This window comes from Chelmon rostratus, chromosome 10 (genome assembly GCF_017976325.1).
Source record: "Chelmon rostratus isolate fCheRos1 chromosome 10, fCheRos1.pri, whole genome shotgun sequence".
Classification (NCBI taxonomy): domain Eukaryota; kingdom Metazoa; phylum Chordata; class Actinopteri; order Chaetodontiformes; family Chaetodontidae; genus Chelmon; species Chelmon rostratus.
Window position 1 is genome coordinate 201,973 of NC_055667.1, and position 19,421 is coordinate 221,393.

At 40.1% G+C, this 19,421-nt stretch overlaps 1 protein-coding gene across 4 annotated transcripts; it reads left to right on the plus strand.

Moving 5' to 3' along the window:
- The first annotated feature begins 4 nt into the window (after positions 1–4).
- mthfr (methylenetetrahydrofolate reductase (NAD(P)H)) lies at positions 5–16,978 on the plus strand. Of its 4 annotated transcripts, none has more exons than XM_041946357.1 (12): positions 5–85; positions 1,511–1,772; positions 2,112–2,350; positions 4,005–4,115; positions 4,209–4,402; positions 10,266–10,516; positions 11,344–11,478; positions 11,681–11,861; positions 12,557–12,739; positions 12,846–12,947; positions 13,049–13,168; positions 14,424–16,978. In XM_041946357.1, exons 2-12 carry the CDS (start codon positions 1,525–1,527, stop codon positions 14,643–14,645), a joined length of 1,986 nt encoding a protein of 661 aa, XP_041802291.1. In that variant the 5' UTR covers positions 5–85; positions 1,511–1,524; the 3' UTR covers positions 14,646–16,978. The 4 variants fall into 4 exon arrangements, with proteins under 4 accessions (XP_041802291.1, XP_041802290.1, XP_041802289.1 ...); XM_041946356.1 differs by lacking the exon at positions 5–85 and adding an exon at positions 399–440; XM_041946355.1 differs by lacking the exon at positions 5–85 and adding an exon at positions 755–952.
- Positions 16,979–19,421: the final 2,443 nt, after the last annotated feature.

Consider the following 19,421-nt stretch of genomic DNA (forward strand, 5'->3'; position numbering starts at 1 on the left):
GTTCCAAAATGTCAAAACTACGTGTAATTTACGCACAGGGCTATGAACTACGGGCGCCCTAAGAGCTTTAAATCACATGCAAGAAGTGAGTGAAATATTCCGCCATGAGTTTTTTTGTGATATTGCAAGGAAAGCCACTTGATTGGCTAGGGGTGCGATTTTATTAATGTGCATGCAACATTGCGCAATTCTGTTTCCCACAAATAAAGGATATTTCATGCTGCATTTCCAAACTATTCCACAAAGGGCCGTGTGGCTGCAGGTTTTCGTTCCAGCCAAGGAGGAGCTCGCCAGGATCGACCCATTTAATCAGCTGATCTGTCTTCAGCTGATAACTAAGTGATCCCTTGATGGTGATTGGTTGGCCTGGTGTGCTACGGTTGGAACGAAAACCTGCAGCCGTATGGCCCTTTGTGGAATAGTTTGGACATGCCTGGACGGTATTTGAAACAACTGTTCATCATAACTGTCACAAATAATAAACATTTGTTAATTGTATTGAATATATATTGCGATCTCTCAGTCTCTCTTGACAAGAATATGTATGAATTTGCAAAATTAATAACCAAATAATACAAAAATCAAACGCATCGTGTGTACGAGTTAAGTAACGTTATTGAAAACGTTTCTTAGAATTTTAGAGTCAGAGTCGGGTTGATAATAAATAATGTCAAATTAATTTTAGAATGATTCACGAACCGAAGAGTCAACCACCCGTTGCTTTCATCGGTTGTGTATAAACGCCATGTTTTCCCTTGTGATGTAAATGCAGCACCTTCTAGTGTAAGCCACGCGTACTGCACTGGAGGTCTTTGAACTCTCCATGTGTGTCTCCTCGCAGTATCTGCCGATTTGGATGGGACGCAGTCTAATAACACAAATACGAACGGCTGGTGGAGGTGGGATAAGCAATGGTTGCTTAATTTAGCCTGCGTAAAGAGAACGTTCCTGGGTCTGTCTTTAAGATTGTTGAAGTACTTCTGTTTTATTGTAATGTTAATCACCAATAGGCCAGCCTCGCTCGTGAGTCACTTAGCTGACATGCTAGCAGGCTCTAAATAGGCGTTTGTTAGTACCAAACTTGTCAGCTGCGTGTACGTGCATATGAGAGATACCTGGATAGAAAACGAGCCGCTCGTGCCACTGTGTTTGTACAAGTACAAATCACTCACGGTATAGCTACGTTGATCCTTGCTGTAGAGGGTCGGGTAGGTTTTGGTGTGTGTGTGTGTGTTGGGGTGTTTTATATAATCCTGGTGGATTATGTACAGAAACCGGCAAGCAGAACTTTAAAAATGTAACTTTAACCTGGACTTTTCTTATCTCGTAGTACTATGAATTTGTACTGATGATTGTTCAACATTTTTTCATGGTGTCTGAAGTGGTGCATTGTCAAAAAAGCAACAGTATGTGATATGACTTTTTGCCTGTACTGTCAAAGTAGGCCTACAGCTAAAATGTAAAAATCATTGAAAGGAGTTGGACACGTTTGTGTCTTCTTTTCTTTCAGTTTAATCTGCCATCATGGTGAACCAGGTTCAACCAGGGGACGGCAGCTGGCAGTCATCCAAGAGTGACTCCAGTGGGGCAAGCAACAGCAGCGGGGAGAGCTCCAAAGAGAGCTCTCGGTGTTCCACGCCGGTGCTCGATGCAGACCGGTCGGACAGGCTAAGAGACAAGATGCGGAGGAGGATGGAGTCTGGAGACCGCTGGTTCTCGCTGGAATTCTTTCCTCCCCGCACAGCCAGTGGGGCTGTCAACCTCATCTCAAGGCATGTGAAAACACACTGGAAAATACGGGAAATACAATGTACTTAAAATTGTGCTATGAAGCCCATGCATTACATAGGTGGGCCACAAGGACATGGTTAAATAACTTGTGAAAAGTTATAATTTGTTATTTCCAAAATAACTTTGTCTAACTCCACATCTGCCTAGTTCAACAATGGCTTTTCTAATACTTAGTAGGCTTACATGTCAGTGACCCATTTTGATAAGCTGGCATTCTAGATAAGAGAGTGAAAGATCAGTGTCAGGGTTCATCTCTAGCAACTAAGCACTATACATTGTCACCAAACAATCAAACAATTTTGAATGTCGTTTTTCTTCAGATTTGACCGTATGGGCTCTGGAGGGCCCTTGTTCATCGACATTACCTGGCATCCAGCAGGAGACCCGGGATCGGACAAGGAAACCTCATCCATGATGATTGCCAGCACAGCGGTCAACTATTGTGGCCTGGAGAGTATTCTCCACCTGACCTGCTGCAACCAAACCAAAGGGACGATTACTGGTTACCTGGGTAAAGCAAAGCATCTGGGTCTCAAGAACATCATGGCACTTAGGGGAGGTAAGAGTAGTGGCATTTGTTTACATTCACAATTACAGGAGTGATGGTACCATGTAGTGCATTCCTTTTGTGATTCTGAGTGGTAAGAAATTTTATGAATACAGAAGTAAATGTGCACTCCATTATTTATCCAGTTGTTTGTACAGTGTGTGGAGTATTTAACCTTTTGTTTAAAGGCTGGTTGTGAATTGAGTAAGAGAACTGCATTGAAATGAAGATCAGATAAGGATAAGATTTATTAATCCCCAGAAATTCAGTTGTTACCAGCAGCAGGTAATGGCAGTTGCAAAAAAATAGCAATAGAAATAGAGAAATACAAGATACAAAATAAAAGCAGACTATACATATGTACAATTATACACAGGGCTTATGTCAGAAAAAAGTATGTAAAAACTATATATACATAAAAAATAAATATTGCTGCAAGAACTGTAGAAAAATTGCCAAAAAAATATACTGCCAGGAATACCGTTGAATTTCACAAACTATAGACAGATTGCACATGGAATGGATAAAGTGACTACAGCATTAATGATATTGCACAGAAGTAAATATGTATATCTCACAGTAGAATACTATTGTGTATTGATATTTGCAGTACTCGTGAGGGTGGAAAGAGTAGTATTTCAAGGTACTAGGTGTATGATAGATCATACATCACTGCAAAAAAAAACAGTCCGAGTATAGAAAAAAAGTTAGGCAACGCTGGACAGCTGTTGGTATGAAGGACCTGCTGTAGCGTTCCTTCTTACAGGGTGGATGCAGCAGTCTGTTACTTAAGCAGCTGCTGCTCCTAGCACATAGCACATAAGAGGAAGACATGTACCTGATCTGTGAATAATGTATGTTTTTCTGATATCTGCATGTTAAACAGTGAAGTTATATAGTTCAGTCATGTGGTGAATCTGCAAAATGTGCTTTGGATTAGACAGACACAAATTAGACTTGTAATGTTTTAACAGAAAAATTGTAATATTATGACAGTGATTTGCTAGAATTAAGAAAATTTTGACAGTCATAATTTTATATAATTTCTTATTGTGAAAATAAAGCTTAAATTTGAAATTAAAATTTCAACTTTATTGGACAATGTCAGATATTTGTTCTCTCACACTGGTCTTAATAGGCATAATACCGCTTGTGTTTCATGGATTGAATCTAGCTTCAGTATCTATGCACTGGCAACATGGCTTTTCAATGCAGAAACATAAGAAATGGAGATCCATCATCTCGCCCTTCTTGCCATTGCACTGTCAAGTTGTGGTGCAGAAGACTGTTGTTGTCTGTTTTAGTAATGATGCAAAACACTTTAAATCTGATTTGAGTGGCCAGAGCATCTAGACTGAGACGCATCTGTAGAAATCTGATTGGAATCCCATTTCAAACCACCTTCAAATGTGGCTTGGATCTAATTTGCAAAAATTGCATTTCACTTGTTTTTTGTCTAGATACTCTAAAATCAACCTGGATACAATCTTGACCGAACAAAGCACAGATTTGGCCTGCCAGTCTGAACAAAGCCCCTGTCTTACATAATTTGATTTGAGAAACAAATCTGATTTGCCTTCAGTCTGAACAAAGCCTTTCAGTATAGACTAAGAAATCCTCATGACATATGGCTGCTATCTGATGTGATATTCTGCTATCTCCACAGACCCAGTGGGAGCAGACTGGGAGGAAGAGGAGGGAGGCTTCAACTACGCCATCGACCTCGTTAAACATATCCGATCAGAGTTTGATGATTACTTTGACATCTGTGTCGCTGGTATGTTTTGTGCCTCCATGTCAGTAGTAAGTGGACTAAGTGGAATTCCTTTTGAAGTGTGAGTTAGTGATTTGAATATGCATGTGTATCCAGGATACCCCACAGGCCATCCTGAGGCAGAGAGCTATGAGGAGGATCTCAGACACCTTAAGGAGAAGGTGGATGCTGGAGCAGACTTTGTCATCACCCAACTGTTCTTCAGGGCAGAGACTTTCCTCAAGTTTCTGGATGACTGCAGAGCGATTGGTATTACATGTCCCGTCCTACCTGGAATCTTCCCAATTCAGGTAACTCACTGTGGCTTCCAAGAACAGAAATACTGCTCTGCACTTTTTATTGTGAATATATCACATGTTGATTTCTGATGAGCTCATGCTCGAAACTAGTCCTACAACTTCAAGAAACCATAGGAACCAGTCTTCATTTTGTATTGGCCTTTTCTCACTTCTCACTCTGTCTCACACTCACACACACACACACACACACACACCCACACACAGCCATGTTTGATTAAAGACAAGTGGCTCTACTTCACTAATAAAATAAACTAAAGGGTAATAGAAAGAACATACTAAATAAAAACCGCCAGACTATTTTGTATAGCTTCGTTCTGTATCTTTATTTTTATTACACTATTTTTTTCTTATATTGTTAGTTTGTATTCTGTAGTGTTTTTTTGCCTCCTTACTTGAAAGTTGTTCTTTTTTGCATGCCCTTGTGTTTCCACCCTTTGAGCTGCTGGAAATGTAAATTTATCTTTGGAGATTAATCAAGTATCTATCTATAGAAAAAATTGCTAATTAATTTTAGTAGGGTATCAGTAGGATATTCACATCCATTAAGACCTTCAGAGCAGTTTTACATGTGACAAAAATCGATTGAGGAAAGGCTGAACAGGGTTCTTTGTCTTGGAGAATGCAGTGAATATTGTTGAAAATTTTTGCCAGTAGTCTGATTTTAAAGAACTCACTCTGCTCCTGCTGTTTGACTTTGTTTTACTTGTCCTCTACTATGTTATCTTGGACTTTCCAGGATTTGATCCAGAAGGGAGGTCAACTAATACATTTAGGCTGATAGAATTGTCCAGTATTATCTACAGTATATATGTTGGCTAATGAATAACAGGAAATCAAACTCAAATATCGACAACCAAATCTTCTGCTAGCACCACATGATTTCCTGTGTGCACAATATAAGGCTGGGTGATAAAACAAAAAGTAGAAGCTGCTTCATAATGTCCGAAGGAAAGTCCGGGAAAATCTGGATGTGCTGGCCCTGGTACATCAAAGGGGCCTGTTGCTTTGCTAGCTGCGTGATTAGTTCCTTGATACGGTCATCATGAATCCTGGCGGTCAAAACAAAGGGTCGGTTGGCGTTATTAGCTTGCTGGCTACGGAGCATGTGTGCACGGTTAACTTTTATGGGCCTTGGAAAATGTTCCTTTCCGAGAAGGGTAGAGATAAGTTTGCCACAAAATCAATCGGCCGACCATTTTCAGCGTTTTCTGGCAGGCCAACAAATTTAATATTCTGACGTATGGATCTTGCTTCAAGATCGATAACTTTCTCTTGCAGGACCTTGTTAGCACTCACCAGCCTTGTAGCCTGTTGCTCCAATTTGAGTAGCCGGTCGTCATGATCGCTGCTCACATTTTCCACCGCTGTAGTGCGGTTGGCATGCTCCATCAAAGTAGCCTGAGTAGCTTGTAGAGAAGTCTCCAGAGAGTTAAATCGATCGTCCATTTTGTTACTCATTTCGTGTACGGCAACAAGAACAGCTGCAATCTCCGGCACATGATTAGCCTGTGGCTCGGCTAGCTTACCACTGTTCGGAGACTCATCGTCTGAGACTTCCTCACTCAATTTCTTCTGTGGCGCAAACTTTTTTGGCATTTTTGATAGCAGTTAGAAGCTTGAGTTATAAGGATCAGTTCACAAGGGTTATCGAGTTAAAGAAGGTGTATTTTCATTGTAATCTAGATTCATTGCTGAGGAGCTTTACCAAAGCCTGTCTACCCTCTCATGTGCACAACAGCGCCCCCGACAATCCATCTCTTTTTGACACATTTTTCTCTACATTACAAGAGCCAACAAATATCATAATTCATGGTGACTTTGATCCCATAATCGATCGGTTAAACACAGCTGGTAACTGAACTGGAATTCTACCGAACTATTAAAACAATGCACCACTACACCAGCCATTCTCCCAATTCTGACTTCTATTTGATCAGTAATATACTTGTAATCAAGGTCTCTTAGACCATTGTATATCCAGTCATTATCAGTGGCCTTGCACCAGTGTCCCTCACCTTAACGATGAATCCACATTCTCCCCGCTGGTGTTTCAATACCTCATTCCTTAAAGATTATTATTTTGCTGCCTTTATGCACAGAGAGTGGGCATCCGTTATGGAATTGAATGACTCCCCAGAAATTTTGGCGTAAGTACTATGGGTAAAAGGTAAGGTAGCAATTAGAAGCCAGACAATATAATTTTCAACTAACGAGAAAAAATAGAACAGGAACTAGAAAAGCATTTGGAACAGAAGATTAAGCATGTTGCACACATGTACTCAAACTATCTCAAGAAACAAATAAAAAATGACCAACAACATTTCAAATTCCTGCTAGATGAAATGACAAACTACAAACAAAATAAAACTCAATTTCTGATTCAACAACTTAAGTACTATAATTTTGAAATCAGCTGCTACTGTGACAACACAAATAAGAGCAACATCTCAACCACAAACAATTCAGGAGGCAAAACCACTAAAAACCCACAAAAAAAGCAAACAATTTTTCAGATATTTTCCAATATTTATATTTTTTGAACATTGAGCCTGACTCATCAGACATACAGTCCTTCCTTAACAATCTGGACAGACCTAAATTGCCTAAGCAATACAAAAACACTCTAGCCTTGTCACTCGTCAGATGAACTCTACTCCAAGCCTTTCTCCCACAGCTGAATAATAAATCACGAAGACCTGACGGCCTCCCTTCTGAATTTCCCACAAACACACAAACACACACACACTGCTTTGCACACTCTTGACATTCTCTTGATGAGCTTCAAGAGGTATCAGGACTTCATGGTCAAGTAGCTGCTAGGAAACCATTGCTAAGGAGAGGCAACAAGCAGAAGAGATTTGTTTGGGCCAAGAAACACAAGCAATAGACATTCGACCAGTGGAAATCTGTGCTTTGGTCTGATGAGTCCAAATTGAGATCTTTGGTTCCTACCGTTGCGTCTTTGTGAGATGCAGAAAAGGTGATTCCACATGCCTGGTTCCCACTGTGAAGCATGGAGGAGGAGGTGTGATGGTGTGGGGGTGTGGGGGTGTTTTGCTGTTGACACTGTTGGGGATTTATTCAAAATTGAAGGCACACTGAACCAGCATGGCTACCACAACATCCTGCAGTGACATGCCATGCCATCCGGTTTGCGTTTAGTTGGACGATCATTTATTTTTCAACAGGACAGTGACCCCAAACACACCTCCAGGCTGTGTAAGGGCTATTTGACAAAGAAGGAGAGTGATGGAGTGCTGCAGCCTCCACAGTCACCGGACCTGAACCCAATCGAGATGGTTTGCGGTGAGCTGGACCGCAGGTGGGGGCAAAGGGGCTAACAAGTGCTAAACACCTCTGGGAACTCCTTCAATATTTTTGATGCCTTCAGTGAGAATCTACAATGTAAATAGCCATGAAAATAAAGAAAACACATTGAATGAGAAGGTGACTGGCGCCCAAATCCCACCACATCGGCCCCTTCTGATCCCTCCTGCAGGTGATGGGCCTACTGTGGGGTGGGCCCATGTCGCTCCTTCGGGCTGTGCCTGGCCGGACCCCGTGGGTGAAGTCCCGGCCACCAGGCACTCGCCTGCGAGCCTGTTTTTATGTCATTAATTGGGGGCTGTGGAACCGCTCTTAGTCTGACCCATCACCTAGGATCTGATTTCCTTGGGAGACCCTACCAGGGGCCATAAGCCCTGGACAACATAGCTCCTAGGATCATTTAAGTACTCAAACCCCTCCACCACAATAAGGTGGCGGCATATATATATATATATATGTGTGTGTGTGTGTGTGTGTGTGTGTGTATGTATGTATGTATTATATATATACACACACACACTCACCGGTACACCTTGCTAGTACCAGGATGGACCCCCTTTTGCCTTCTGAACTGCCTTAATCCTTCGTGGCATAGATTCAACAAGGTACTGGAAACATTCCTCAGAGAGTTTGGTCCATATTGACATGATAGCATCATGCAGTTGCTGCAGATTTGTCGCCTGCACATCCATGATGCGAATCTCCCGTTCCGCCACATCCCAAAGGTGCTCTATTGGATTGATATCTGGTGACTGTGGAGGCCATTTGAGTGCAGTGAACTCATTGTCATGTTCAAGAAACCAATCTGAGATGATTCAAGCTTTATGACATGGTGCGTTATCCTGCTGGAAGTAGCCATCAGAAGATGGGCACACTGTGGTCATAAAGGGATAGATATGGTCAACAACAATACTCAGGTAGGCTGTGGCATTGAAACGATGCTCAATTGGTACTAAGGGGCCCAAAGTGTGCCAAGAAAATATCCCCCATACCATTACACCACCACCAGCAGCCTGAACCGTTAATACAAGGCAGGATTGATCCATGCTTTCATGTTGTTGACGCCAAATTCTGACCCTACCATCTGAATGTCGCAGCAGAAATCGAGACTCATCAGGCCAGGCAACATTTTTCCAATCTTCTATTGTCCAATTTTGGTGAGCCTGTGCGAATTGTAGCCTCAGTTTCCTGTTCTTAGCTTACAGGAGTGGCATGCGGTGTGGTCTTCTGCTGCTGTAGCCCATTTGCCCATTTTCGACGTGCTGTGCGTTCAGAGATGCTCTTCTGCCTTGGTTGTAACGAGTGGTTATTTGAGTTACTGTTGCCTTTCTATCAGCTCAAACCAGTCTGGCCATTCTCCTCTGACCTCTGGCATCAACAAGGCATTTTCGTCACAAAGAGACAATATCTGCCGCTCACTAGATATTGTCTCTTTGTGATTACTTACATTCTGACATTCGTAAGAAGAAACCTTTAATCTAATGAAAACCTTCTCTAAAATCTCTAATGACACAAACTGCAACATGTTCACTCCCACTGTCAAAAGATGCCTGGGATTCTGCAGAACAGAAGTTATCGCTACCACTGGCTCACTGGTAACAGGAGATAATTGGTTTGTAGAGATGTTTCATCTCAACTCTAAACTCCATTGTCCATTGGTCGAATTGCAACTGCCATAATGCAAACACTCTCCCATATCAACTACATTTTTATCAATGCTGCCTGTAACACCAACAGATAAATGGTTCAAATCTGTTGACTTTTTCATTATACATTTCTGCTGGGGAAAAAGAAATTTAAATGTCCACTTTACAAAAAAAATAAATCAAATCAAATACCAAATATTGTTTGATGAATCAATCAAAGCAATCTGGGGAAGTTGACAGAAATGGTAACAATCAACACAGATGACATGCAGATTAAGATCTTCAATCTTCAGTCAGTTAGTGCCCACCAAACGGGACACGCAACAGATTTTTACCATCGCATGAAAAGTTACCATCCCAGCAATCACATTATTATTTTAACAAGTTAAAAGGCAAGCAAACTTGCATTTTGTTAAGGCAAATAAAGCAGGTTTGCAAAATTACATGTTTACATTTAGATGTTATTCAATATATTCTTTTGTTATTTTTTATGTTAATAAATTACATTTTAAAGTTTAACTAATGAACTATGTGGTTTCTTCAGAATTCAGTCATTATCTGCGTACTCTTTAAACTGGCAGCATTATCAGATTATATGTTGTGGTAAATATCTATTTATCAGTATGAAAAAAATGGGATCATATTTTTTGCCATATCACCCAGCCTTCCCACAAGATACCTGAAAGTTTTACCCCACAAACCAGAACCAATCTTTTGTGTAGGCGGAACTGTCTGGTGCTCTTGAAAAGCTCTATAGATTTAAGATAAAGTGAAGCCTAATTTGTGTCTGCAGCCAACATGTGTATCTGTTATCTGATATAGTCAAGACAAAAAGACCATCCACTGGGCAAAAGTTGAACTTTAACTAGTTTTTCTCTCAGGGATACCAGTCTCTGCGGCAGCTTGTCAAGCTGTCGAAGCTCGAGATACCAGAAGAGATCACCAAAGTCATCGAGCCCATCAAAGACAATGATGCTGCTATCCGTAACTACGGAATTCAACAGGCGGTGGAGATGTGCCGTGTGCTGCTGGACAGTGGCAAGGTACCAGGCCTCCATTTCTACACACTGAATCGAGAAGTTGCCACCATGGAGGTGCTCCGACAACTAGGCCTGTGGATAGAAGACCCCAGGTCAGTCATCCCTCTGCCTTGTTGATATTCTGTAACATCAGTTCCCGCTAAGTCAATAGTGTCCTGTTCATTGATAAATATAGCTAGGTATCATCTGCATAACATGAAAAATTATGGAATGTTTCCTGTTGTTGCCTAAAGGAAGCATATATAGAGTGAATAGGATCGGTCCAAGCGCAGAACCCTGTGGAACTCCATGACTTGCTTTAGTGTACACAGAGGTTGATCATGTTGAGATTAGTTTGTGAAGCTCGACAGGAGAAAAGCTGTCTAAAAATACAACAGGTTTAACTGCTACTTCTATGGTATCTGTATTTGAAGATAAATCTGTACCCACTGAAGTTGCTGAATTCTGTCTCTAATAGTGAGAATTTTATCATTGAAGGAGCTCATGAAGTCATTACTAGTGAGCCTTAAGGGAATACATGATTCAATGGAATTATGATTGATGGAATTATCACTGTCTGTCTGATAGGTGGAACGCCATTTCCTTTAAAGTTGTTGTGACATTTGCTTCAATTTGCGGGTTTGGGGGGTGTACCAACGAGCTAACCTCTTCTGTTTTGTTATCTTCTTTTTCAGGGGGGCAATAGAGTCAAGTGTCATATGCAATGCAGCACTATCAATCAGATGAACAATTTAAGAGGGACTAATCTAGTCACAGCAGTGCACTGTTGTAGTGAGACATGGCATCAAATTAAATGCTGATGACATCACATCCTTAATTTTAGCGATAGCACTATCAGATCAGTCATCAAATAATGAGCAGACTTGTGATTTTGAATTACAATTGCAGGCAACGTTTCAGAGCTTGTTTTCCTTACCAGGCGGCCCCTTCCCTGGGCAGTAAGTGCCCATCCCAAACGGAAGGTAGAAGATGTTCGACCCATCTTCTGGGCATCCAGACCCAAGAGTTACATCTACAGAACCCAGGACTGGGATGAGTTCCCCAACGGCAGATGGTCAGCTCAATTACACATGCACAGATTTTACATGACAAAACTTGACTGTCAGCTCCCTCATTAGTGCATTTTATTTACTGAATAATTGTTAAATTATTATCAACAGTTTGACATCGTTAATTTGGATTAGAGAAAAATTTGTGAATTGGTATGAAGTATACATTGAAAAGATTAAATGGTGTCCTGCCATTGATTTCTTCAGGGGAAACTCCTCTTCTCCAGCTTTTGGTGAGTTAAACGACTACTACTTGTTCTACTTAAAGAGCAAGTCATCCAAAGATGCACTACTGCAGATGTGGGGTGAGGAGCTGATGAATGAAGAGAGCGTCTATGAGGTCTTCACCTGCTACATCACAGGCCAACAAAACTGCAGTGGACACAAGGTAGGCAAGGTGGAACTATGAATATTGTTTCTACAATGGTGATGACCGATAATTCCTCACATGAAACTACTGACATGTGTTTTTCTTGTGTGTTCCATTGTCGCTGGTGTGACTTCTAAAGGACTTTTCACCCCACAGAACCAAAAGTCAAAGTCACAAAAGTGTTCCAACTGGGACTGTTCTTCAAACATTGTTTTACTAATCCAGACATAATGTGATCATATTAGACAGCTAAGGCCCTGTCAATTCTCATCCAAATAATTTGGTTCTTGTAACACAGTATAATTTCCTAATCTCAGATACATTTACCTTGCCTAATGTGCTCTTACCTTAAAATAAAGGCAGCATGAGTAAAGAAGTGATACTGTGATCAGCGCTATGTTTGGTTCAGGAGATTAAACTTTACATTGTTCGAAACATTTCAGTTCAGTGATCAGTCTTACAGGAATAGTTCATTATTTTTTGGAAAGTGCTGGTGGGTGTACCAGGTTTAACCACATCCTGAGACTGACGCACAGACATGAGACTGATACCCATATGAACATCTCACTCTCAGGAAGAAAGAGTGTGCTTCCCAAAATGTGAAATCAATCCTTTTAAACAAACAGCTATCCCAGTTGTGTAGCTAATAACTCTAATCAAATATAAGACCATATACCATGTTGATCACAGGTGAAGGTTCTCCCTTCTGCTAGGTGATGTGTTTGCCATGGAATGATGAGCCTCTGGCCCCAGAGACCAACCTGTTGAAAGACGAGCTGGAAAAAGTCAACAGACGAGGAGTCCTCACCATCAACTCCCAGCCCAACATCAACGGCAAACCCTCCACAGACCCTATCGTAGGCTGGGGACCTGCAGGAGGCTATGTCTTTCAGAAAGTAGGAACACTTTTTCGTCTTGTTTGTGCCTTTGGTTGGAGTGGTTTGGGAGTGGGTTGTTTTTGTCTGGTATTTTGTCATAATCCTCCTGTTTTAAATCCAACAGGCCTATCTGGAGTTCTTCACCTCCAGTGAAAATGTGACTGCTCTCCTCAAAGTACTAAAGAAGTATGAGCCCCGTGTAAACTACCACATTGTTAATGTGCACGTAAGTTTGAACAGAAAGCTCTTCTGTGTCATTCTGTGTTTGTGTGTGAGTATATATATATATATATATATATCAATATGTATAATGAATATTGTGTGCAGGGCCGTAACCTGACAAACGCCCCCGACATGCAGCCTAACGCTGTGACATGGGGGATCTTTCCTGGCAGGGAGATTGTTCAGCCTACTGTAGCAGACCCGGTCAGCTTTATGTATTGGAAGGTAAGATGTTGATGATATAAAATGACTTTTGCACTGTGAGACTGAAACAGAATAGTGATGAAGCAATTCACCCATTTTACTCATCTCTTGTTGAATGTTACAATGCATTGGATTAGAATGGCAGGCATCGGTAAATATGAATTTGTTTCTGCAACGTTATGATGGAAAACTTAATTCATAGCTTGACTCTTATATTTACCAATAACACAAATCTGACATATGTGGTATTAATAAGACATCTCTGTAAAAAAAACAGCGGTGTTCTTTAAAAGAAATGTTTATACTAAATAAAATGTCAGGTAACTTGACATACACGTAGGAAAAATAAAGTATTTCTCCAATGGTGGCAAGTACACCATAATGCCATATTATATTACATTAATCAATGAACACATCTCTCAATATTATATTTCCTCTTTCATTTGAATTAGGAAAAAAAAAAGATCTTTAAATTTGACCTGTAGTAATTAAGTGAATATTTTATATGTACCATTAAGCAGATACCATCCAAGTTTTAGTCTTTGAGTCATTCACTGTGCCAGATAGAGCAATAAAAGTTTGATTTATTACTTGGTGCAGTGTTGGTTGTTGCAAAAAAGTTTTGCAGTAAAGTTTGAGTCAAAACTCATTGTTGTCAAGTGTTTGAAAACATTACTGTCTGAACACCATCCCCTCACCTTTGAAGTAGCACATCAGAATCTGAATCAGCTTTGTTGACTAAGTATGTGCGCACATACAAGGAATTTGACTCCGGTTTAAACAGTGCACTCAATTCACTTTCTTAGGAAAAAAGGACAAACAGCTCAACAAATACAAAAAGGCAAAGTAAAGAGACTGAACAATAAGATAAGTGAGCAGAAATATCAAATAAAGAATATAAAGAGAGACTGATGAGGCAATAAACAGTTAATACAATCAAATTTGCAATGTGATGACTGTACATGTTAAAAACTCAGTCAGTGGGTAAGCACAAATGGGAGGGATTTCCAAGGTTAAGAAAGTTGAGAAATGCTTTTACTTCTAGTCCTAACACAAGTACCAAATCTGTGTCAATCTGGTCGGGTCAGGCTCCCTACTCACACTAACAAATAACCTTTGTGTATTTTGTCTGTATTATGAAAAGGTTGGTGCCCTGAGAGATAACAGGGACATGTTGATGTGATAAATAAAAAAAAAAAACTCAAGTAACAAAGAAGCACATGTGTTTGCTTACTACATGTTCCTCACACCAAACCTGCCCCCATGTTTTCGTCAGGATGAAGCCTTTGCCTTGTGGATCGAGCAGTGGGCCAAACTCTATGAAGACGAGTCCCCTTCACGGATGATTATCAAATACATCCACGACAACTACTTCCTGGTCAATCTGGTAGACAATGACTTTCCTTTGGACAACTGTCTGTGGCAGGTCATAGATGATATGTTTGAGCTGCTCGATCAACCTCCAGTGCCATTCAACAATGAAGCAGTCTCTGAATGAAAACATTTTTAGGTGAAGAAAGTACATGATGGAATTGTTGGTATTTTATGCATAGTCTCAAAAGCTGCTATTTACAATACAAAGCTTGAGTAAGAAGTTCGCGGTATTTTTTTAAAGACTTTTTATACTTTTTTCTGAGTGAATGGAAAATATGTTGGAAAATGAAATTTATTGTCTTGCCTAAACAGGACCCAGGGCTCTGTTCAAAACATCTTTGATATTTTTGACCACCATGATGAGTAGCTTCATCCTCCACAGCACTCCCAGCGTATAAATTATGCTTGTTGTCATACAGGTTTGGGGTTCTGTCACCTTGTCTTTAAGAGTTTCCTGATGGGCAGATATCATTGAAAAACTTCACAAAATTAATTGTGAAAATGCTATATGCTGTTCTTATTTCACAGAAGAAAATACTTCAAATCCAATTTTTGATTTAGATTTTAAAATGATTTTTAATGATGTCTACTGTTATTGACCTAGAGACGTATATGAATGAAACTACTTTTAATCTCATGATGCTGTGACAAGTTGGATGATGACTATTGTACCACAGACCACTGTTATACTATCTACCTGCTGCCTTAACATGTTTTAAATTTACATCTTATCTATTTGTTCTGCCTGCTTTCTAAAGCTCAGTGAATAGTTTATCTGTAGCAAGTAACCTCAGTGTGTGTTATCATATCATGCAGATGAGCATCCATCACCTTTATTACTAATGAGTGTGGAATATAGCTACAGCTATAATGACTGTATTATGTGTTCAGAGTGAAGTACCACCATTACATTCCAGACAACTCCAGGACATAGTACAGTTACAGTGCATGACACAGGAAGGGATTTTCCACATAGCCTAACTAATCTGATGATAACAAATCTTCACCACAGAATAATGGAGGAGATTGTGGAGATAAGGCTAACCACTACACACAGTGGAAGCCTTACCTTAACGTGAGGCTGTTGACCATACCACCAACATCAGACAGACAGGAGTTGCCCTTACCTCATAGATGTACAGGGTTAGGGTTAGCCTGCTGGGAACATCACAATATTGACCTAATCAATAACACAGTAAACATTTCTGCAGGGCAGCTTATTGTAGAGCTAAACAAAGACATGAAATCTTGTTGAAAATCTTGTTAGATTAGTTTTTGAGCCCCATTTTATTTCACTATTCTATGTTTACATTCCTGAGCCCATGCTAATGAATGTTCATGTCCTCAGGCCACGGTGTCTTGTCCATGTTTTGACTGGTTCTTCTCTATAACAGTAATGGAACAGTAATCAGAGCAGTTTATAAGGTCTAGTATGTAACAATAAACATTATAAGGAACAATAGACAATATCACGGCCTAGGACAGGAGAGCTCCGCAGCAGGTGATTAAAACTACCCAGAACATCACTGGTATGCATCTACTGAGCGTCAGTGATACTGGCAAGGTGAAGTGCCTGCGCAAAGCCCAATGAGTACTAAACAACAATATTCACCCTAGCCACAGCTTGTTGATGTTTCTGCTGTCTGGCAAGTGATAATGAAGTATTGATGGCTATCTATGTTCCTAAGGTCCTTTGTTTCCAGGGTTTTTTGTTCCCCAGTTCAGTTTTCTGTTAACACATTAACCCTCTCATTGTGTTTGAGTCAAAACCCTAACCCTGGGAACATACGGCCCTTTGACATGTCCCCATTATGTACCATATTAAATCTGGGGAACATAGGAACCTGGGAACACAGGAATGACTGAAATGTCCCCTGCCAAACCACCGGACTACAGAGCTGCTTCTGACCTCAGGCTGTTTGACTCCTCAGTTTATCCTTGGCACTCCACCATAAATTATAATTAATAATTCGAGTTAATTTTTATGACTTTTTCAATTATTAATTCCCATAATTTTTTATTTGTGAATGGCATAAGGGACTACAACTAGCATTCCAACTGTGGATGCATAAATGTACCTTTTACCTTCTGTAAACAAACCATGCAAGCAGCTACTCCATGACTGTGTGAGATTGTACTTAGTACACAGTGGTGCTAAATGTTAGGGTCAGCATGCTAACATGCCACTGTTTGGTATTCGATATAATGTTAACAAGATTGGTATTTTCAATGTTAGCAGGCTAGCATTTGCACTGGCTAGCATTAAACACAAAGCGTAGCTTGATGGGAATGTCATTAGTTCTACAGTTACTGGGTCATCAATCAACGTATTGGACACATTAAAATGTGCTGATGATGATTGCACTGGATTCAATTTCATGATAATCCGTCGAATGAGTTATTACTATGAAAACCATATAGCTGCAAATGTGTATAAAATATAAATAAAAAACTTAATGGAGTCATTTACAAACAAGTGTTCCTGAGCCAATGTAGTAATATCCTTTGACTAACAAAGACCACACCAATAAGATGCAGATTTACAGTTGTTTTCATGCGTGTTATGGATGGAGGAGAACATAGATGACGAAGGATGTTACATTAGGATTAGGGTTCATAGGTTCAGGGTTCTCTCTCTCTCCGTCTCTCTCGCTCACCCAAGTGGTTGAAGCAGATGGCCGCCCAGCCAGAGCCTGGTTCTGCTTTAGGTTTCTGCCTGCTAAAAGGAAGTTTTCCCTCGCCACTGTTAATCTAACTTTTAAATGTAAAGAGGGTGTCTACCCCCTGGATGGTTCCACAGGAGAGTAGCTTGATAACTGAAGGCTCTGACTCCCATTCTGCTTTTGGAGACTTCGAGGACCACAGGTAAACCTGCAATTTGGGAATGCAGTGTTCTAGGTTGCTACGTTATTGAAACATCCTGAAATTAAAAATCTATAACCGTGGTTGCCACTCACATGTACAAGCAAAATATTCAAACCCATGTTGACTAGTTTCTGGTAGACTCTAAATTACTGCCTCACATTCACAACCCTTGATATTGTTATAAATTGTTCTCTGACCATACCCCCTTATAGTCATGCTGAATTTAAGTGGCCTGCACTTCTGACCATTGTGAAGAATGGCCCCTCAAATTATTAATGACCTCAGATTTTCTGAATGTTTTGGCAAAGAGTTTGGGGGCAAAAGGTGGAGACAACTGCGCAAATTAGAAAATGAAAGTGGTGATGAATGATGACCTGCAAAACTAATGACCTCCTCATCATCCTTACATCATCAGCTTTACTCTGCATGGGGGGTCTTTGTTTTTTTTTTTTAATCACTAGTAAACACAGTGTGACTATAGATAGATTACTCAACACTGCTTTGTATATCATTTGATATTAATATCCTAACACACCTCCCAGGCTGAGAGAGCAGTGCAACTGGATGACTTGCAAGCTGGATTGGGAAATGCTGACTTTCAGGCATTATGATTTAGCATAAAAAATACAATTACAACAAAAGCAACAGGTGTTATAATCTGAGGCTATCATACAGGGGCCTGTTGCACAAAACCAGGATAAGGGATTAAGCCGGGATATGTTGGTTATCCAAGATCAACCTAATCTTGATCTGGTTGCACAAAAGCAGGATAGGGGGAAGTGGGATATGTTTTGACATAAGTTACCATGGAGATATATTCTGTGGAGCTAGCCTGCTCCAGACCAGGCTAAATTCCAGGATCTATTTAATCTCATCCCGTATCTCAGCCAGCAGTTACCACAAATGGAAACCAATATTTATTCCACCTCCCACTACACATTCTTAGTATCACATTCAACGAGACCCACTGTCATTATTTAAACATTTGTGATCATTAATTGCAATCATATATATATATGCAAATACTATGCTATGCATACTGTGCAAATAATGTATAAAGCAAAGAATAACTCACGGTTTGTGATAGAGAGGGATGTTATAAATTAAGGGGTGAGTTAAATTTTAAGATTCTTAAAGTGCGCACTACACTGAAACGTTTTTTTTGTTTTACGATCTGTGGAGTAAAACTATGGAACAAATTCTGTGTAGAGATCAAACAAATATCTAACATAAGTCAGTTTTAAAAAAGGTATAAAGAATTGAGTCTTGGGAAATATAGTAATGACTAATAGGTATTTGGGTGTGTTCTGTGAATCACAACATGTCAATGTCTGCATACTGTGCACGTTATTTATCGGTAATTGCTGAATATATGGATCATGTATAGGTTGAGGATGAATCTGGATGTTTCAGTCATTAGTTTTTTGATAAAAGTGTAATAGTTCTTAAGGGGTAGGGTTTAATAAATTTACACTTCTTCCTACTCCCTTTCGCTCATGGAATCTGAGATCAGCATGAATTGAAGAATAAATCAAAGCAAGTAATCCATCAGTTCCTTTCAAAAGTGAAGTCACACAGTGCTCTACAAGATAGAAAGCACAGAATCAAAGCATATTATTCGTCACAAGAATAAATACACATTCTCAAAGGTCTGTATATAAAACACCCTGCATGTCTGCACACTGGAATAAATGCAGGACAAATCCATACTTAACAAATGAACAGACAAATGTCAGGCCTGTAGACACACAGTACACAGCATAATAGGCCAAATGAATAGAAAAGAACAGAAATTCCTCTGCTAGTGCAGGCCATATTCAACTTAAATGTATAGAATGCACTTTAACTGAAATCATTTAAAACATATTGGTCTCTGATCAGCCGACCACTGTCGTCATCCGGGAAGATGGCTGGATTGTCCCAGTCCACGTCTGATGGCACTCTGGGGGCCCTCTCCTTCCTCAGGACGTTTTTGGGGATGTTAATAAACTATTTGGATTGTAATTGTGATGTTTCAGAGGAGTAGTGAGTGTGT